The sequence below is a fragment of the Ursus americanus genome, chromosome 34 (assembly GCF_024610735.1).
Source record: "Ursus americanus isolate L20-20 chromosome 34, mUrsAme1.1.p, whole genome shotgun sequence".
In the NCBI taxonomy this organism is placed as follows: Eukaryota; Metazoa; Chordata; class Mammalia; order Carnivora; family Ursidae; genus Ursus; species Ursus americanus.
The window spans coordinates 5206191-5227207 of NC_142160.1; the positions used below are offsets into that span (position 1 = coordinate 5206191).

The window sequence follows — 21017 nt, forward strand, 5'->3', positions numbered from 1 at the left end:
GTATGTGTATAGTTAATACATAATGAAGAAGATATACTTATTTGAAATTCTAGTTGGAATTAGCAATTTAGCAAAAATCAGTATAATTCATTGTACTAACACCAAAGGAAAGAAACCATGATCATACTATTGGATGTGGGAAATAAATTTTAGAATATTTAAATTTCCAGAGTGCTTGGGTGGCTCAGTCAGTTACACATCTGACTGTTGATTTTGGCTCAGGTCATGATCTCAGGGTCATGGGATCGAGTCCTGCATCTTGCTCCGCACTCAGCACGGAGTCTGCTTGTTCTTCTCCCTCTGCTCTTCCCCCTGCTCACACACACTCTCTCTCTCTCAGATAAGTAAATAAATAAAATCTTTTTAAAAAAGAATATTAAAATTTCTAGCATTCTACAAATGAAGGAATCTTCCTTATTTTTATAAGCTATATCTAGCAAAAACTTTTTCAAAAGTTTGTAATTCATAGTTCACTAGGAAAACTTTTCCTGGGATGAAAAATGTTGGAAGTCTTAGCCAGTGAAATAAGGCGAGAAAAAGTAAAGATCAGAAAGCAAGAAATAAAAAAATTTCACCAGTGTTTATCGATGATATCATTGCTGATGTAGAAAATCTAGACGTATCTTTGGTTAAGTATTAGACTTTATGATGCTAGATACAAGATCAGTATGAAAAATTAGGAATTTATGCAGATAAAAATTTATATCTATGTCAGCAACAAACAATTAGAAAATGAAATTTCTAAATTTGATGTCTTTAAATATCAAGTGCCAGAATAGCTCTCTTCTCCCTTTCACTGCCTTATCTACACCGATAACTCCTGAAGTATTTCTCCACCTGATGTAGATTTTCTTCATATAGTCTGCTCAAAACACAGGTCGAGCATCTCCAATATTATCTGATTGTTCTTTGATGAATTGCTCGGCCAGTCATTCACCCTATAGCACACTGATGATTCTAAGTGTTGCTGAACTTGACCCTAATCATTTTTCTGAGCTTTCATCAGAAGCCTACTTTCTTTGCCTCCCTCTGTGTCTATATTCGATTTTAAGCAACCTTTCCCTGTTTTTCTTATCTGATACTGTCTACTCTTTACCTTCAAGAATTTAGTCAGATTTCCCAGTCTTTCATGGCAGTGTTCTTGTCTTCCTTTGTTGTATATTCATAGTAGGTTTTTTATTTCACCAGAGTGTGTTTAGGGGATACGATGTAAATGCATATGTTCAGTCTATTATCATGAACTAGAGCAATCATTTATGCCTGAAATGGTCTCTTAATTTCTAATAACCTACTTTGTCCATTTTCTCTTACCACCAATAATAAATTTTTTCTCTGCCTTCTTGGTTTATTCTTTTTCTGGTAAATATTGGTATTCTCTCAATTTCAGTTTTGGACCTTTTCTCCCCTCAGTATATGTCATGTCTGAGCCAGCAGATTCTGTATTATGATTTCAGTTATCACCTTAATGACTAACGTCTATTATAATCCTTATCTTTATTGTAGATTTCATATGCTACAAAATCACGTAACCAGCTACACAGTGGATAACTTTCCTGTGTGTCCACACATATTTTGAGTACAACATAAACAAGATGTGCCTCACTGATCCTCTCCCCAACCCTTTTTACCTCTTTTTCCAGTCTCAGTATATGGCATCAGCATCTGCCCCTCTGGTTATGCTGCTTCTCTGTGGAACTGACCAAGAAATTAGTGCTTCCTTCTCTTGGAGAATTAGTTTCCTATGTTTCATTCCCATTGCTTTGCTGCTCTTAAATTGATCTCTTCTGCTTAAAACATACTCCACTCTTCCTCTAGGTCAATTCTAAAATAAATATGTAGTTATGTGTGGATATATCCAGGGCTTACATTAGCCCCTTCATTGATTCCCCATTACCCTAGCAAAAGACTCTGAGTGGGAGTGTTGTATACCCTAGAGAGGCTTGGGACAAAACATTGGGTATAGGATCAAATATAGAAAGATGTTTTTTTTTTTTCTTAGTAACTTGATCTAAACAAAAAAAAAAAAATCCCACTAAACATTATAGGTATCAAGTTAACGGATGGTGCATGTATATAATTTATAAGTAATTGCCAATGAATCAGGACATGAGAATATTTGTATTCATTATGTATCCCCAAATTGGAAGACAGCGTTAAGGCTATAACAGGCATCCTTTGTAACGTGTTGTTTTAAACTCTCCAGTAAACATGATAGAATTAGTTCCAAAGGGCATTTTCCATGTCGCCTGTCTCTGAACTGTTCAGGTTGAACAGAAATGTGCTATTACAGGCATCCGTGTCATTCAAGGATGTGACTGTGGAGTTCACCCAGGAAGAATGGCAGAAAATAGGCCCTGCTCAGCGGACTCTGTACAGAGATGTGATGCTGGAGACCTTCAGCCACCTCGTCTCCGTGGGTGAGTTTACCTTATGTGTCTGACTCTCTGTTGCAGTCTGTTTCTTTCTTTTTTTTTAAATCACTTTATTGGGCTGTAATTAACCAAAAATAAGACTCAGCCATTTCCTAGATATAATTTGTCAAGTTTTGAGAAATGTATTTGTTGATTTTTACCACCCACATCATGTATAGACTATTTCCATCACCCTAAAGTGTTTTGTTTCCTGTTCCCTCCTCCTGCTTTCACCCCTTAAACTACTGATCCGCTCTCTGTTGTAACTGTTTTGTCTTTTCTAGACTTTCATATAAATGGAATCACACAGTGCATACTCTTTTTCCTTTACTTCTTTCACCAAAAATAATTATTTTAAGATTCATGCATGTTTTGTGTGTCGTTTATTCTTTATATTAGTAGTATCCTTTTGAATAGATACTAATCATTTTCAGATTGGGCACTATCTGAGTAAGGCTTGTACAAACATTCCAGCGCAAGTTTTTGTGCAAACGTGTTTTCATTTCTCTTGTGTGAAAACCTAGGAGAGGTTTTCCTGGGTCTTTTACTACCATAACTTTTTATAAGTAACTGCCAGATGTTTCCAAAGTGACTACGCTATTTCATGCCCATCAGCAACATATGAGAGTTCTGGCTGAGCCACGTTCTCACCTACACCCCAGGTATTGTTAATTTCAACTAATTTCAACCAGTTCAGTTGGCACCAGGTTATAACTTACTGGATTTTAATTTACAATTCCATGGTGGAAAATGATGATGGGCATCTTTTCATGTGCATTTTGGCTATTTGCATATCTTTTATGAAGTATCTCTTCAAATCTTTAACTCATCTTCTTTTTCTATCATTTTTTTTTTTTTTTTGGTCTTACCTGGGTTGAAACAATTCTTTACGTAATAGAGGTGACCATTATAAGATAAATGTTTTCTGAACTTTTTTCCACACCTGTGGCTCACCTTTTTCTTAACAGCGTCTTTTGAAAGACAAAAGATCTTCATCTTGAAGTCATATCACTTTGTGTTCTTTTATGTCTTAATGCTGTTTCCCTCCTTTTTAAGACCTCTTTGCCTAACAAAAGGTCAGTGAGATTTTTCTGCTATGTTGGCTTTTTAAATTTTCCTTTCCATTATTTGTTTTCATCTTAACACTTACATGAGTAGATGTATGCATAGCTTTCATGATTTTAATATTTTAAGTGATATCTTTAATTTTAATTTCTAATTTTGGGGAAAATGTAAAAATACAAGTAATTTATTTGTATTAACATCATACCTCATAACATTATCAACCTCATTATTTGTAGTACATGTTTTGAAAATTCCATGATATATTTTATGTATATAATAATGTCATCTATGAATAAAGATTTTTTTCCAGTCTTTATGCTATTTATTTCTCTTCCTTTATGAAACTTGTTAAGACTTGCAATATAATGTATACCGAATATAAATGATGAGAGAGGACCACTTTGTCTTGTTCCTAATCTGAAGGGCAAAACATTCATTTACAAAGTTTTCTTTTTATAAGACTTTCTTTCTTTTTTGTTCCCCCAATCACTTTAGGTTTTTTTTAATTTTTCAAATATTTAATACCCCCTTCGCCCATTTTCCCCAACCCCCACCCATTGCCACTGACAACCACCAATCTGTTCTTTGTATCTATAAACTTGGTTTTTTTGTTTGTTTGCAGGGATTTTTTTTGTTTTGTTTTTAAGATTCCACATATATGTGAGATTATATGGTATTTGTCTTTCTCCAATTGCCAGATTTCACTTAGCATAATGCCCTCGAGGTCCAACCATTTGTTGCAAGTGGTAAGATTTCATTTGTTTTTCTGCTGAATAATATTCTATTGTGTGTATATAGCATGATTTCTTTAACCATTTGTCCATAAATGGACACTCAGGTTATTTTCCTATCTTCACTATTGTAAAATAATTCCTCGATGAAAAATGGGTGCATGTATCTTTTTGAGGTAGCATTCTTTTTTTTTTTTCATATAAATACCTGGGAGTGGAATTGCCAGATACGATAGTTGTATTTTCTGTTTTTTGAGAACTTCCATACATTTTTCCATAGTGGCTGCACTAATTCATATTCCCACCAACAGTGCACAAATGTTCCCTTTCTCGATATCCTCACCAACACTTGTTATTTCTTTTCTTTTTGATACTAGCCATTGTGACAGGTGTGAAGTAATATCTCATTGTGCTTTTAATTTTCACTTCCCTGATGATTAATGATATTGAACATCTTTTCATGTGTCTGTTAGTTATTTATAAGTCTTCTTGGAAAAATATGTGTTCAGATTTTCTGCCCATTTTTAAGGATTGTTTGGTTTTTTGCTATTGAGTTGTATTAGTTCCTTATGTGTTTTGGATATTAACCCCCTATCAGATATATGATTTGCAAATATCTTCTCTCATTCAGTACATGGCCTTTTCATTCTGCTGATGGTTTCCTTTGTTGTGTAGAAATTTTTTAGTTTGTTATAATTCCACTCTATTTCTGGGGTGCCTGGGTGGCGCAGTCGTTAAGCATCTGCCTTCGGCTCAGGGAGTGATCCTGGCGTTCGGGGATCGAGCCCCACATCAGGCTTCTCTGCTGGAGGCCTGCTTCTTCCTCTCCCACTCCCCTGCTTGTGTTCCCTCTCTCACTGGCTGGCTGTCTCTGTCAAATGAATAAATAAAATCTTTTAAAAAAATAAAATAAAAATAATAATAATTCCACTCTATTTCTGTTTTTGTTGCCTTTGCCTTTGGTGTCATATTTAAAAAAATCTTCACCAAGCTCTGTGTCAGGCAATTTACGGAGTATGTTTTCTTCAAGGAGTTTTTTAACCTCAGGTATTACATTAAATCTTTATTCCATTTAGTGTTAATTTCTGTATAAGATAGTGGTTTGGTTTCATTCTTTTGCACGTGGCTGCCCAGTTTTCCCAGCACCATATATTGAAAGACTGTCCTTTTCCTTTTGTATATTCTTGGCTGCGTTGTCTTAAATTAATTGACCATATATGTGTGGGTATATTTCTGAGATCTCTGTTCTCTTCCATTTCTCTGTGAGTCTGTTTTTATGCCAATATCATACTATTTTGACTACTATAGCTTTGTGATACAGTTTCAAGAAAAGGAGTGTTATGCCTTCAGCTTCATTTTTCTTCCTCTAAACTGCTTAGGCTATTTGAGCTCTTTTGTGGTTTCATACAAATTTTAGGATTGTTTGTCATATCTCTGTGAAGAATGCTGTTAAACGCATGTAAAACTCCCCATTGGGAGACACAAGTGCTTTGGAGAATGACAGAGAGGCAGTGAGATCGTGTCTGCCTCCCGAGGTTTCTGGAAGGGAGTATAGGCAGCCTTAGATGTGTGTTTCATGAGGAGCCTACCTCTCATGTCACAGCGATGATGATTAGCTAATAAGCCTCTTTCACAGAAGGATTGAGCTTCTGGGTGTGTTGCCTCATGTTCTGCCCCAGGGGTGGTGACTGTTTAAGAAATCTTTGGTGGTAACAGTCCTGTGGGACCCACGGGCTTAAGCCCCACCACATCTGAGCCAGGTGATGTGAGGTGTCCTCAGGCAGCAGCCACACAGTTTGGTGGGCCAGCAATGGTGTGAGCTCCTTTCTGGGTGATGCCAATTATTACAGCCCCATGGGACCAGGAATGCAAGTTTCCTGGTCTGCAGAGTCATGTGATCAGGAGGGATCCCCTGTGTAGCAACTGTAAAAATTAGGGCACCCGATGCATGTAAAGGTTCCATCCCGGGAGATGCTGGTGCTCTGGAGCACCGTATAGGGAGAATGCAGAGGTGGTGTCCATCAGTGTGCATTCCCAGAGAGTTCCAGCAGGCTCCTAGATGTGTGTGCTCAGTTAGGTGCCTGCCCTTCAGGACGGTGCTTTAATATAAGTAGGTGAGCCTCCTTCACTTGAAGTCTAGGCGCCATCAACTGCCTTGGTACTGGGCCCTGGGGTGGGTGAATCCAGGCATGAGAGCCTTTTATGAAGAACTGTTTCTCAGGTCCCCAGATTCGTGGGTCTCAGGACACAATCCCCCGTTGATTTTCAAAGTTCTCTATATCAAAGGCTCATCTCTCTGGTGCAGATCTTAAAAGTGGGAGTTCCTCATGCAGGATTTGAACCCTTTGCATTAGGGAGAAGCTCTAGGTTTTGAGTTCCCTCACACTTGGGGGTCACCAAAGTGGTGGTGGGGTTTATGACCAGATTGTGTCTCAGCCTCTCCTACCCACTTTGATGTGGTTTTCTTCTCTTTGCCCTATTTGTATTCATTACTCAGCCAGCCCTCAGGTTTTTTTTTTTTAAGAGGATATTGTTCCATATTAGCTGTAGGCTCAGTGTGTCTTTGGGAGTGGGTGAGTGCAGTCCTACTGCACTGTCTTGAACCAGAAACCACAAAGTACTATGTTCCCGTAGGTTTTTCATACCTGTCCTTTATCAGGTTAAGGAAGTCCCCCTCCCTCATTTTTAATTTAATCAATAGGTGTTAAATTTTTCAAACTCTTTCTTTATATTAACATCATCGTATGGTTTTTCTTTTTCAGTTAATATGGAGAAGTTTATTTCTTTTGGAATGTTAAGCTTGCATTCCTAGGATGAATCCCACTTGGTCATGATGTATCATCCTTTTTACCAATTGTTAGATTCATTTAATAACATTTTCTTAAAGATGACGTATTTGTAAAATATTTTTTATAGCGAGACTTCTTTTCTCCTAATGTAGTAAAGCTTGCCTCCTGAGATATGTTCTTCGGTTTTCTAGAAGAGTTTGTGTGTATTCACTATCACTTGGTACTTAGTTATGTGGTAGTTTTTATCATAGAAAACCTCATGTTGTCTTTGCATTTCCACCAGCGATATCTGAGAGTTCTTGTTGCTCCACATCCATACCAGCATTTGGTGTTGCCAGTGTTTTGGATTTTGGCTGTTCTGATAGGTGTGTGATGGTGATCTCATTCTTTTAACTGCAACTTCCTGATGACATAGGATGTTGAACATCTTTTCGTATACTTATTTGCTATCTGTATATCTTCTTTGGTGAAGTCCGTTAAGGTCTTTTGCCCATTTTTTAATAGGGTTGGTTGTTCTCTTACTGTTGAGTTTTAAGAGTTCTTTGTGTATTTTGGATAACAGCCACTTACCAGATGTATCTTTTGCAAGTACTTTTCTCTCAATCTATGGCTTATCTTATTCTGTTAATCTTGTCTTTTGCAGACCAGAGTATTTAATTTTAATAAAGTCCAATTTATCTTCCCCCCATTGTTCCTTGATTATGTATCTAAAAAGTCATTGCCACACCCAAGGTCAATCAGGGTTTCTTCTCTGTTATCTTCTCATTTTATAGCTTTTCCTTTTACATTAGGGTCTAATCCATCTTGAATAAATTTTCTTTTCATTTTGAATAAATTTTTGTGAAGGATGTATGCATGTCTTCGTCTAGATTCACTTTTTTGCATGTGGGTGTCCAGTTATCCCAGCACTAGTTTTGGAAAAGACTATCTTCATTATATTGCCTTTGCACCTTTGTCAAAGCTCAGTTGACAGTGTATTTGTGGGTCTATTCTTGGGCTCTTTATCCTGTTCTGTTGATCTGTTTGTCTCACTTCCCTCCATATCACATTGTCGAGATTACTGTAAGGTTATACTAAGTCTTAAAGTTGGGTAGTGTCAATCTGACCTTTTTCTTCTTCAGTTTGATGGTGGGTATTCTGTGTCTTTTGCCTCCATATAAGCAGGTTCACTTAGTAGATATCCGTAAAATAACTTTCTGAGATTTTGACTGGGATTGCATTGAATCTATAGATCAAATTATGAAGAACTGACATCTTGACAAATTACTCTTAACCATGAACATGTAAGAGTTCTCCATTTATTTAGGTCTTTATTACCTTTCTTCAGAGTTTTACAGAATTTTTCTCTCATAGTTCTTGTGCATATTTTGTTAGATTTATACCTAATTATTTCATTTTGGGGTATACCATGTAAATGACATTATGTTTCTAATTTAAAATTCCACATGTTCGTTGCTGGTGTATAGAAAAGTGATAAACTTTTTTTTTATATTAATCTCATATCCTCCAATTTTGCTATAATTGCCTATTCCAGTTTTTTGTCTGTCTGTCTGGATTTTCTGCATAAACGATCATGTCATCTGTGAGAAAAGACAGTTTACTTCTTTCTTCCCAGTCTGTATGCCCTTTATGTCCATTGTCTTATTACATTAACTGGGATTTCCAGTATAGTATCAAAAAGCAGTGGTGAGAAAAGACATTTTGGCTTATTTCTGCTCTTAGCAGGAAAGCTTCAAGTTTCTCAGTTAAGTGTGATGTTAGCTGTAAGTTATTACAGATATTTTAATCAAGCTGAGAAAGTTCCCTTTTTTTCTGTTTCGCTGAGAGTGTTTATCATGAACTGTTGAATTTTATCAAATGCTTTTTCTGCCTCTGTTGCTATGACTGTATGAACTTTTTTCCTCTTTCCTCCTTAATATGATAGATTATATTAATTGATTTTTGAATGTTGATCCAACCTTGCATACCTAGGATAATACCACTTGGTCATGGTGTGTAATTTTTTTATATACACTGTGAATTTTGATTTGCTCGTATTTTGCTGATTTTTGCATGTAAATGAGAGAAACTAGTGCATAGTTATCTTTTCTTATATTGCCTTTTTCTGGTTTGGGTATTTGGGGATACTGTTCTCATAGAATGAGTTAGGAAGGATTACCTCTGCTCCTGTCTTTTGGAAGAGGTTGTAGAGATTGAATTCACCAGTGAACCCATCTGGGTATGATGGCTTCTGTTTTGAAAGGTGGTTATTTTTTTTATTGAATTTCTTTCATACATAAAGGCCTATTGATAACTTTTTCCTTCTTGTGTAAGATTTGGCAGATGCTGTCTTTCAAGGTATTGGTCCATTTCGTGTAGATTATAGAATTTGTAGGCATAGAGTTGTTGATAGTATTCTTTATTATATTTTAATATCCACAAGATCTGTTGTGATGCCCCCTCTTACATTTCTGATGAAACAGGGTGATATCTTCTCTCTCCTTTTCATTTGGCCCAGTTAGAGGCTTCTTAATTTCATTGATCTTTTCAAAGATTCAACTTTTGGTTTCATCAGTTTTCTACATTAATTTCCTATTTTCAGTTTCATTGATTTTTGCTCTAATTTTCAATTTATTTTTCTGTTTACTTTGGATTTAATATCTTCATCTTTTTCTAGTTTCCTATAGTATAATCTGAGATTATTGATTTCAGATCTTTCTTCTTTTTAATTAAGCATTCACTGCTATAAATTTCCCTCTAAGTAGTGCTTTCACTTATCCCATAATTTTGAATAATCTGTATTTTCATTTCAGTGAAAATATTTTCTAATTTGTCCTAATATTTCTCTGAGCATATGTTATTTAGAAGTGTATGTTTAATCTCCAAGTACTTTGGGTTTTTTCCACCTATCTTTTTGTTGAATTCTAGTTGAATTCAACATTATGGTCTGAGAGCATACATTGTTTGATTTCTATTTTTGTAAATATTTGGTAAGGTGTGCTTTATTGCCCAGAATGTGGTCTGTCTTGGAGAATGTTCCATGTGAGCTTGAGAAGAATGTAATTTGCTGTTGTTGGATGGAGTGTAGTCTATAGGTTTTCATTTATATCCAGTTGATGGTGCTCTTGGATTCAGCTGTGCCCTGTTGATTTTCTGCCTGGTGGATCCATCCATTTGTGATAAAGGGGTTTTGAAATCCCCAACTATAATAAATAAATAATGGATCCTTCTATTTCTCGTTATAGTTCTATCAATGTTTGTCTCATGTATTTTGACATTTAGTTGTTAAGCACATACATATTAAAACTGTTACATCTTTTTGGACAATTGACCTCTTTATCATTATGTAATTCCCCTCTTTCTCCTTGATAAATTTACTTATTATGAAAGTTAACATAACTGCTCCCCCTTCGGTATCTTGAAGGCAACATATGTTTGGGTCTTGTTTTTTGATTCATCTTGACAGTCTGTCTTTTAATTAATATATGTAGACCATTGACATTCAAAGTGATTTTTTATGTAGTTGGAGTAATACCTACCATATTTGTTGCTGTTTTCCATTTTTTGCCCTTGTCCTGTGTTTCTGTTTTTGTTTTACAAGTAATCCAAGTCTGCTTCAAATAACATTCTACAGTTTCTCAAGTACTATAAGTAGGAACTTCAACAAAATATTCCTAATTCTTCTCTTCTACTCCTTTTAACATGATTGTCATTAATTTTACTTATATGTGTACAGGCATATATAATAGGATATATTATTTAGAGTAAACTTTTTCTGTAACATCAATTCAGAGTAAGAAAAATAAAAGCTTTTTTTGAACACTCACTTATTCCTTTTCCAACGTTCTTCCTTTCTTTGTGTAGATCTGAGTTTGACCTGTCCCATTTTCCTTTTTTTTTTTTTAAGATTTTATTTATTTATTTATTTATTTATTTGAGAGAGAGGGAGAGAGAAAGCGAACACAGAGGGAGAGGGAGAAGCAGACTCCCCACTGAGCAGGGAGCACCTCAGGATCATGACCTGAGCCGAAGGGAGATGCTTAACCAACTGGCCCACCCAGGTGCCCCTGTACCATTTTCCCTTTTTATGAGGAACTTCTTTTAACACTTCTTGCAAGGCAGGTCTACTAATAAATTACCTCAAATTGCTTCAATTTCTGTTTTTCTGGGAAAGTATTTCTTCTTCACTTTTGAAGGATAAGTTTGCAAGGTCCAGAATTCAAGATTGGTGGATTTTTTTTCTCCCAATACTCTAAATTTTTTATTTCATTCTCTCCCTACTACATGGTTTCCGAGAAAGAAAAACTGGATCTAATGCTTATCTTTGCTCTTCTCTGGGTAAGATGATTTTTTCCTCTGGCTTCTTTCAAGATTTTTTCTTGGGGTGCCTGGGTGGCATAGTTGGTTAAGCATCCAACTCTTGGTTTTGGCTCAGGTCTGATCTAAGGGTTGTGAGATCAAGCCCTGTGTCAGGCTTCACACTGGGCATGGAGTCTGCTTGAGTTTCTCTCTCTTCTTCCCTGTCTCTTCCCCCCCTCAAATAAATCTTTGAAAAAGTTTTTTCTTGACTTTTGATATTCTGAAGTTTGAATACACTATTCCTAAGTGTAGTTTTGTTTTTTGCATTTACTGTACTTGGTGTTCTCTGTGCTTCCCAGATTTATGGTTTTGTGTCTGACATCAATTTGAAGGAAATTCTCATTATTGCTTCAAATATTGCTTTGAGTGTTCCCCTCTCTCTTTCTCCTCTTTCTAGTATCCCTTTGACACCTATGTTACATTTTTGTAGTTGCCCCACCATTCTTGGATATTCTGGGTTTTTTTTTTTTTTTTTCAGTCTTTTTCTCTTTGTTTTTCAGTTTTGAAAATTTCAGTGTCAGATTCTCAAGCGCAGGATTCCCTCAGCCATGTGTAGTCTGCTAATGTGCTCATCAAAAGCATTCTTCATTTGTTCATGGTGTGTTTTTTTTTTAATCTCTAGCATTTTTTTTTTGCTTTTTTGTTAGACTTTCTAACTCTTCACTTACATTACCCATTTGTTCTTGTGTATTATCTAGTGTTCTTAAAAAGCCTATAGCATATTGATCATAGTTTAAAAAAAAAAAATCCTGGTCTGATAATTCCAGCATTCTTACCATATCTAACTCTGAATCTGGTGTTTGTTCCATCCTTTCAGACTGCATTTCTTGCCTTTTGGCATGTCTTGCAATTTTTTGTTATAAGGTGGATGTGATGTGCTGGATGAAAAGATCTGCAGTGACAGGTCTTTAGTAATTTAATGGGAAGGTGTAGGGCAAGAGAAATGTTCGGAGTCCTATAATTAGATCAGTCTTTTGGTGGACCTCTGTCCCTAGACCCTGAACTTCACTAGTGCTTTTAAATTTTTTAAGATGTATAAAGAGCAGGGTGCCTGGGTGGCTAAGTCGGTTGAGTGTCTGCCTTCGGCTCAGGTCATGATCTCAGGGTCCTGGGATTGAGTCCCACATTGGGCTCCCTGCTCAGGGGAGTCTGCTTCTCCCTCTGCCTCTGCCCCTCCCACTGCTTGTGTGTGCATACACTTGATCACTCGCTCTCTGAAAAATAAATAAAATCTTTAAAAAAAAGAAAAGAAAAGATGTGTAAAGAGCTAGCTAAGGTGGGTAGGATGGCTAGAGGGACCTCTTTTAGGGTTTGTGGGCCCAGTTCCAATGTGGGGAGTTCCCTCCCACACAATACCAAGCAGTTTTCTGACATCCACAGGGTGTCTGGAAATTTAACTCAATTTAGACACTGTCTGCCTGGAGATAGCTTTGGATTCCAGAGGTTAAGGGTTCAGTCCTAGCAGACTGCCGCCACCCCCTCACTTCACGTGCCAGTCACAAGCACCAGGCTGTTACCTATGCTTCTGACCAACCAGCTACAGATTGGAGGTTCCAAAGACGACCTCCTTAGGTTTGATTAATTTGCTACAGCAGCTCACGGGACGCAGGGAAGCATGTAGGTTTACCACTTTATTAAAGGATATGAATCCATAGTGAGATGAAGAGTGGCATAGAGCGACGTCCTCGCAGAGCTTGCGGCCTGGCTCAGTGGCTCATGGAAACCTATTCCCCCATGTGGAATAGGAGAGAGAACTGGAGTCGAGTGTTCCCTTTCCCCCAGTTTAGCTAGACTCTGATAAACCCTTTACAGGTTGGGCTCTGGTTCAACAATTCCTTTTGAGAGCACACTTTGTTAAGAATAGAATACTCTGGCCTGTTTCAAATGGTTTCTTTTCTTCAGCGACTCCAGGCGACCCTCCTGCAGATGCTGCTGGGTCTCTGTCTCCAGTGTTTTACACCACAGATGTAGTTAGGCTTGGCCTCTGATTTTCTGGTTCTATCTCCTCGACTTACTGAGACCTCTGGGTTCTGCTCTGGTACTGCATTGTGGCTTGTCCTGCAGTGCCTGTCATCTGCTGCTCCATCAGGCATGAAGTGGAAAGCCCGTGCAGTCCCTTTGTAAAGCCTTATGCATGTAGATCCCTATTGAGTTCGGGGTTATGTACGCTTACGATTTAGCTCAAGGAGGTTAATACGTTTGAGCATCAGGAAAAAAAAGTTGCTGTCAGCTCTGCAAAGAAAGGCTCAAATGAGCATCTTCGTTGTGCCATCCCTGAAAATGTGTCTTCTTTCATGTTCAGAATCACAGAAGCCCAGGTAACAGGCCCAAGTCTTAAATTATTTCCCATTTACAGGGTATTGCTATACAAAACCAGAAGTGATCTTAAGGTTGGAGCAAGCAGAAGATCCATGCTTGTTAGAGAAAGAATTTCTAACCAGGAACTCCTCAGGTGAGTTATTAAGTACTGGAAGAAAGTATTCAGGGTAAATTAGATCCAGAGTGGTCAGTTAGAGGTGTCTACTATGAAATAATTTCAGCACTCTCTTATAGAGCCCCATCCACGTGGATGTTGAGGAAGACTATATCCTGTCCAGTAGTGTATGGAAGGGGAAGGTCTAACACAAGGGATGGGTGCAATCTTGATCGTTTTCTCATCTTTAAAAGCTGGGAGCCTGAGTGTATATAATTTAAAATAGATAAATCAAGTAATAGAGCTATACTGAACAGTGAAAATAATAATAAAAATAAATAAAAACTAAGAAACGAAAGCACATAAGTCTGGAGGTTAATGAATGGGAAGAGAGAGAAGAAACTAATGTTATTATTGATTATATATTAGGGAATTACTAGATACTGTCTTAATAGGTAGATGACTAAGGAATTACATAAGATTATAAAGGTAACCATGAGGGGCAGAATACACCCTTCATAATTAGTAGAAGAAAAATTCACTTAATAAAACAAACATGCCTATTACCGAATGTGTTCTTTTATAAAGCCTTCGTTAAGCACACTGTATGACGTGAAGTAAGAGAAACCTGCTGCCGTAGCAAGTAATGAAAATGGGCTAAAGCCAACTATCGTGAAAATATATTATCAGATTTTATCAGAGGTAGACCTGAAGGATAATTTGGAAAGTTTGATATTAAAAAATGGTAAAGTGCTTTGCCAAAACAAAAAGCCTGTGCTGGGATTATTTATCTTAATTTTGGTCAAGATTGAATTCAGGTTATAAACCATGAAACGAAGGCCGCCTGGCTGGCTCAGTCAGTTAAGCATCTGCCTTCGGCTCAGGTCATGATCCCAGGGTCCTGGGATCGAGCCCCGTGTTGGGCTCCCTGCTCAGTGAGGGGGGGTCTGCCTCTCCCTCTGCTCCTCCCTCCCCCCACCGCCAGTGGAAGAGTCAAAAAATATGAAAGAACTTTAGATAAAAAGGAAGCATCAGTAAATTTCAAAGCGATAGAAAAACCAAAGTTCAACAAAACTAGAAACTGCAAACAATGTAAGGAAATTGAAACCTCTTTCTGGGAGTTAAGAACCTGCTGGCATGAGATCCGAAATTGCAGTATATGCAGAAAACTGTAAGAATGGGAAGCATGGCATCAGAGCCTCTGGGCTTTAGGTAGAGGCCTGCTTACGGGAACATTGTATTCTAGCATACTTATTTTAAAAAACAAAGTTTCAAAAAGACTAAGCAGGGTGCCCAGGTGGCTCAGTTGCTTAAGTCACTGCCTTTGGCACAGGTCATGATCTGAGATCAAGTCCCGCATCAGGCTCCCTGCTCAGCGGGGAGTTTGCTTCTCCCTCTGACCCCCCCCCCCCATGCTCGCTCGCTCTCTCTCTCTCTCTCTCAAATAAAATCTTTAAAAAAAAAAAAAAAGACTAAGCAAAGCAGAAGAAATAATTTAATAAAGATAAAAGTAGAAACCAATGAGTTGGAAAACTACAGTGGTGTAAATAATAACTAGCCAAAAGGTGTTTCTCAGACAGTCCTTCCTAAGAAATCACTCCGCAGACGTACCTAACAATAGACTAGGGTGAACATTTAGAAATATGAGTAAGACAGGTAGACAGAAACTTGAGAAAACTGAGAGGTACTGAATAGACTTTAATTAGAGAGACGCTCCGTGTTCACAGATTGGGTAGACAATTTTAAAGCTCTTAGTAATACTCTTAGTGTATGTAAAGATGCAGTATAATACCAAGTGATCTCGTTTGATTTCTGTTTGTTTTTGTAAAACTTGGCAAGCTGATTCTAAAATTTATATAGAAATTAAATACATACCTATGTAAGTAAAAATAAAATTTATATGGAAATAACAAAGGCCCAGTAATAATTTAAAACATCTTCGAAAAACAATGTTCTGGGACTTCCTCTGCATGGTATTGAATGACACTCTTGTCGATACAATTAATTGTACTCATGTAACTATCGTTAAACAAATCATTGAAATATAATAGCCCAGGAATAAACACGTGTTAGACGCTTGACTTTTTGTACGCCTACTTTACACATACAGCAGAAATCAAATTGGGGTGGAATTGTATAACGTGAAACGAAATATTTTAGAAAATCATATAGGAGAAAATCTTTATGACTGTGGGTGGGGATAAAGTAAGACCAAAAAACACTTAGCCACGTAGGAAAAATTTGTTTGCATTAAAATTCACAATTTCTAGGTGTTAAAGGGTGATATAAAAACGATGAGAAGACAGGGCACAGAATAGCAGAATCTATTTGCAGTGCATGTAAGCAAGATAAAACTAGGACCTACAGTCTATAAAGCGCTTCTGCAAGTCTGAGGAAAAAGGCAAGTAGCTTAGTGAAAAATTGGGCAAAAGCTTAATTTAAAGAACCTTCCCCAAAAAGGAAATCTAGTTACCCAGCAAACATGGGAAGAAGTGTTTAATCTGATTAGTTTTGAGAGAAATATGAAAACGGTATCATACTGCCACTCTGCATTTATGAAATTGGCAGAGAATAAGAACTCTGACTGCATCGGGGGGTGGGGGGCATTCGGGACCCGCATCCATTGGTTATGAAAATGCAAACTAGTGCCATTGCTTTTGAAAATGGTGGGCATCATAGGGTAAGTGTAAACAAGCCAAACACCCATCAGCAGATGAGCTCAGAAGTAATTACATTTATTTGGCGGAGTGTTACACATCAGAGATAGTATACTAACTTATAAACTACAGCAAAACCATGGAGGCATCTTGCACACAATATTGAACAAAAGAGCAAAACAAAAATGATTATAGCAAGCTGTAGGATTCGGTTTTTATAAAGCAGCTGGTAAAATTGTGTATTTTCAGGGATGTATGCACAGTCTGTAAACTCTAAAGAAAAGTAAGGAAGGTATTGCTATGAATTTTATGAGTGATGCGATGCGTAAGCATGAAGAACGTCTTGCTCCAGAAACAATACATGGGTCTTCCCTGATCTGGTCCTGCTCTGCTCTTGGATAGGGGTGGTGACTCCAAAGTGTTCATTCTGTGTCATATTTTAAACCGCACAGAAGAATTTTATGGTTTCAGAGAGTTTGACGGGTTACAAGATAAACAATGGGAGGTAATACTTGCTACAAGTAAATATCCGTCACAGAGGGTTTGCTTCAATAAATAAGGAATCCAGATCTTATGTATCTCTTTGGTATGGCTGCCCGTGTCTGTGATGAACTCAGGCAGTCCATTTCTCCCGCTTTTTTCCTTCAAAGCACTCAATATCTAACACACCTTATATCGGGTATGTATTCCGTTTTGTGTACTGTCTGCCTGTTTCCACTGGAGCATATGCTTTCTGAGAAGGGAGAGTTTTTACCCTGGCTCATCTCCTGGTATGTAATTTGGCATTCAGATAGGCTTACGTTATTAAACTTCTAAGAATTGCGAATATAAAGTCAAACAGTTCGTTAGAAAGAAAGGACAAACAGGGTGTAAAAATGACTAATAAACATGAAAAATACATAACATTACTGGCAATTTCAGGAATGCAAATTCAGACCACAGTACAATGATTTTGAACTCATTCCATTAGTACCAAGAATAATTAAGAGATAATGCAAGATAAATGTCCACAAGGCAGGCAGTGGTGTAAATTGGCACAATTACTGGGAAAAGTTGGAGCGTATTCATAAAATTGAGCATGCGTATTCCCTAGGACAGCTGTCCATTCCAGGTTTATTCTCCAGAAAGACTTGAATATGTTCCACAGAAGACATGAATCAGACTTTCCATGGCATCAAGACTTTTAAAAGTACAAACCTAGAAATAACTTCCATATTTATTTATGAAAAAACTTAGAGATATTTTCAAACAGTGGACCATTAGATAGCTGCAATGTGTAATGTGGGTGGGTCTAAGAAACGTGGCATGAAGAAGCACATTCCAAAAATCTACATAAAGGAAAATATATTAATGGTAGTTGGGCACAGTAAAAACTAAATGTAAATGTGTCATGTATGTGTGTGTGTATGTATGTGGTTCTAGCAAGAAGAATATTCTTTCTTACTCTTTCTAGTCTGGAATGTAATATATGATATTTTATAATTACATTGTGATTGACACTATAGCTTTTTAGGGGAAAGGTATTCCATATTGAATGCAAATGCCGTAGTCCGATTTCTGTGACTTGTGAGCTAACCGATACACATTGGCAGTACGTCTGAGCTAATGTGTCACAGTCTAGGTAGCCCCAGGCACACTGTATCAAGGACCCTTCTCTGTATCCTGAAGGGGTGCAAGGAAAATCAGAGAATCAGTGTTCTGTTTTGGGTAAAGGAAAGCAAAGCTGTGCAAAATGTATTTCATAGCATTTAAAATACCATCAGTTAAAAGGTAAAATATTATTTTAGATCTGGCTAGGAAAGAGAAAACAGATGTGATGTCATCAACTTTAAGCTGCACTGTGATTGCAATGGTAGTAATTTACTTGAAAGAATTGTGTCCCCATATATGTAACTGCTCTTCATGTATCCATTGTTCACATGAATGGAATAGGCTTAATTGCTTTCAGATTTAAAGTAAATGGTGCTTAAATTCATAGATATAAGAAGGCATTTTTTTTTTTTTTAACTTCAGGAAATAGGCTTGCCCTGAAGATTATGTAGAGTTTGAGCTAGAAAAGGAATGCGTGGTAACTTAGAGAAATAATGTGGGGCAAGATTTTTTTGGAATGACTCACTTAAGGGGTGTCAAATAGTCTAGTCAGACTACACCCCAAAAATACGGCGGACTTCTCTGACGCTAGCTTGAACAGCTAATGTTCCTGAATTGGCGTAAAACATTGTTTTCCAGAATGTCTCCTGACTGTTGTCCGATGGAACCTGGGGCAGTGGTTTTAGGGACCATGTTAAATTTCCAGTATAGGCCTGAAATTGGTGCTGGAATGTGGGTAGCACCTGCGTAATAGCAGTCAGGCATACCAAAGATAAAAGTAAAGGCTTTTATGTTAAATGAATATAAAGAATATCTAAAGTTTCTAGAAGCAGGATGAAACAAAGTCCTTACGGTTCTAGAAGCCAGTAGAAGCTATATGTTGACCCGTAGATGGAATGCTGACTTACGGATTACTTGGGGATGGATTTGTTGCAAGAGAGTAAGCAGACAGGACACTTACAGCGTGACGGTCAGGACAGTATTGTTATTGAACAACCCTGATACAATATACCAAGGCCCCAGAGCCAGTGTAGAGCAGAGAACTCAGCCAAGGCTGAGAGTAGGCTCTTCTCATTAGTGCATTTCTTTTCCTGTGAATAACAACTAGGAGAGTTTGAGTTTGAAGTATCGGCCTGTTTTTTCAAGTGGAAGGAAATTGTGCTATTATAAATGTATTTTGGTGTTGATGTGTAAACTTGGGGGGGGGGGGAAGGAAGCTTCTAATAGAAACATGGAGACTAATGAGTTTCCTGCCCTGTAACCTGTATTTGGCAGGTTACCTGTAAGAACATAGACCTGGATATTCATCCCTGATCGTGCCCCTCTCTCTTATGTATACCTTGAAAGCCTTACCCACTGCTAGTCCTGTCCATACTTACTGCCCATAATCTTTGTTGAATTTATCTTATTCTCAGATGTTTCCAGTTCCCAAACTTATCATTGTACCTTTCTTGTACTTCCTTTCTATGTAATTTTGAAAATCACGTTTTTTAAATATCATATGAATGTATGTATTCGTTGCCAGTTGGTTTTCTTTTTTTCCCACTCCAGCAATTTCTTTCCAAATGAAAGCAATATAGGGGATATAGCCTACAAATTAATCAATCTTGTATGACATTACTAAAACCAAAGAGTCAAATATGTAACAGACTATACATATATGGGCTCCTTCCCATAAGAAATGTGTCTTAAGATTCATAAGGTGTTTTTAATTTTCTCATTTTTAGAAGATTGCCAACATGATAACCTCTTAGAGAAGAGCCAAGAAATCCAAGACAGACATTTGTGGCAAGTTTTATTTACTCATTTTCAGAGAACTGACACAGGAGAGGAAAGGTTCAGCCAGGAGTCACACTTAAGAGTAAATCACACGGACGTGATGCCCTTTGAATGTGGACAAAACTTCAGCCATAATTTAACTCACACAACAGAGAAATTCTGTGATCATAATATGTGCAGGGGAACGCTCCGCCACCAATCAGCCCGCAGTGTATGTCAGAGGACTCACATAAGGTTTGAGTGTAGTGAATGCGGAAAATCCTTCCATAAGAAATCGTACCTCCTTACACACCAGAGAGTTCACACGGGGGAGAAACCTTACAAATGTAACGAATGTGGGAAGGATTTCAGCCACAAGTCAGGCCTACGGAAACATGAGAAAACTCACACAGGGGAGAGACCTTATGAGTGTGTTGAATGTGGGAAAACTTTCAGCCGCAAGTTAGGCCTGAGAGTACATCAGAGAACTCATACAGGGGAGAGACCCTATGAATGTAGTGAATGTGGAAAAACTTTTGTCCAGCAGTCAGCTCTCAAAACACATCAGATCATTCACACAGGGGAGAAGCCTTATGAATGTAATGAATGTGGGAAAACCTTTGCCCAGAACTCAACCCTCAGAAAACACCAGACAATTCACACAAGGGAGAAGTCCTATGAATGTAAGGAATGTGGAAAAGCCTTCAACCAGAAGTCAAGCCTAGGAACGCACCAAAGAACTCACACAGGGGAGAAACCATACGAATGTAAAGAGTGTGGGAAGGCTTTCAATCAGAAGGCAAACCTAGGAAAACACCAGAGAACTCACACAGGGGAGAAGCCCTATGAATGTTACGAGTGTGGAAAAGCCTTCAAACAGAAGTCAAGCCTAGAAATACACCGGAGAATTCACACAGGGGAGAAACCATACGAATGTAACGAGTGTGGGAAGGCTTTCATTCAGAAGTCAAGCCTAGAAAATCACCAGAGAACTCACACAGGGGAGAAGCCGTATGAATGTAATGAGTGTGCGAAGGCTTTCACCACAAAGTCAGGCCTAAGAGTACATCAAAGGGTTCACACAGGAGAGAAACCCTATGAGTGTAATGAATGTGGGAAAGCTTTTAGCAAGAAGTCTGGCTTAAGATTACACCAGAGAACTCACACAGGAGAAGAACCCTATGAATGTAATGAGTGTGGCAGAGCCTTCACCTCTCAGTCAGTCCTCAGAGGACATCAGGAAACTCATAAAAGGGAAAAACTCT

General features: G+C 37.8%; 1 protein-coding gene across 1 annotated transcript in view; it reads left to right on the forward strand.

Annotated features, from left to right (window-relative positions):
* Window positions 1-21017, forward strand: part of LOC123776407 (uncharacterized) — a 54170-nt gene that overhangs the window by 11072 nt on the left and 22081 nt on the right. The window contains 2 exon segments of the mRNA XM_087858884.1: window positions 2291-2417; window positions 13691-21016. Coding sequence (XP_087715010.1) covers window positions 19676-21016 — 1341 coding nt within the window. The 5' untranslated portion in view covers window positions 2291-2417; window positions 13691-19675.